The 609-nt window shown below is 59.3% G+C and overlaps 1 protein-coding gene across 1 annotated transcript in view; it reads right to left on the bottom strand.

Moving 5' to 3' along the window:
• IRX5 (iroquois homeobox 5) overlaps nucleotides 1-349 on the bottom strand; it is a 22848-nt gene extending 22499 nt beyond the window's left edge. The window contains exon 1 of the mRNA XM_015572645.1: nucleotides 323-349. Coding sequence (XP_015428131.1) covers nucleotides 323-349 — 27 coding nt within the window. The remainder of the gene's footprint in view (nucleotides 1-322) is intronic.
• Between the last annotated feature and the right edge of the window lie 260 nt (nucleotides 350-609).

The following is a 609-nucleotide window of genomic DNA, read 5'->3' as shown; positions in this document are numbered from 1 at the left end:
TGGTCCCGGGTGTGCGGATCCGACCCCCGCGGTCGGGCCCTCCACCCCGAGAGGTCCGGGCAGCGGCGGCGACTCCTCGCTTCCAGCCCGGGTGGCTGCGCTCTAGGCGCCCGGCGGGAGAGAGCCCGGGGAGGGAAGGCATTCTCCCCTCCCGAGAAGGACGAAGGAACAGCCGCGGCTGGCCCGGCACTCCGCCCCTCCGAAAACGCTCCCCAAACCGGAGCCGCGGCGCTTTTCCAGAAAGTGCACCCGGCCGAGAAATCCCGGATGCACCGCAGCTCGGCCGACTTCTCAGAAATCTAATACCTCCCAATCGGATTGCGGAGATAGGATTACGGATTTGCAACATTTCGGAGGACTAATTAAAGGCGAAGCCAAACACATTTACATCAACTTGGCACGCTTCTGCTCAGATTCCGGGTTTATTTCTTTGGGACTAGTTTCCCAAAATTGCAAAACTTAAAAAAAAAATTTTAAAAATCCAAATCGCAGGGCGGCCTGGAGCTCACGTTTGAACCAGATGCTGCTCTTTAATTGCAGCGACCTCTCCTCCCCCAGACCCTTTCCGCCAGCTCAGCGGTCCGAGCCAGACACGGCTGCCCTCTCCCC

This window comes from Myotis davidii, unplaced genomic scaffold (genome assembly GCF_000327345.1).
Source record: "Myotis davidii unplaced genomic scaffold, ASM32734v1 scaffold328, whole genome shotgun sequence".
In the NCBI taxonomy this organism is placed as follows: domain Eukaryota; kingdom Metazoa; phylum Chordata; class Mammalia; order Chiroptera; family Vespertilionidae; genus Myotis; species Myotis davidii.
This window is presented reverse-complemented; position numbering and strand designations above follow the sequence as displayed.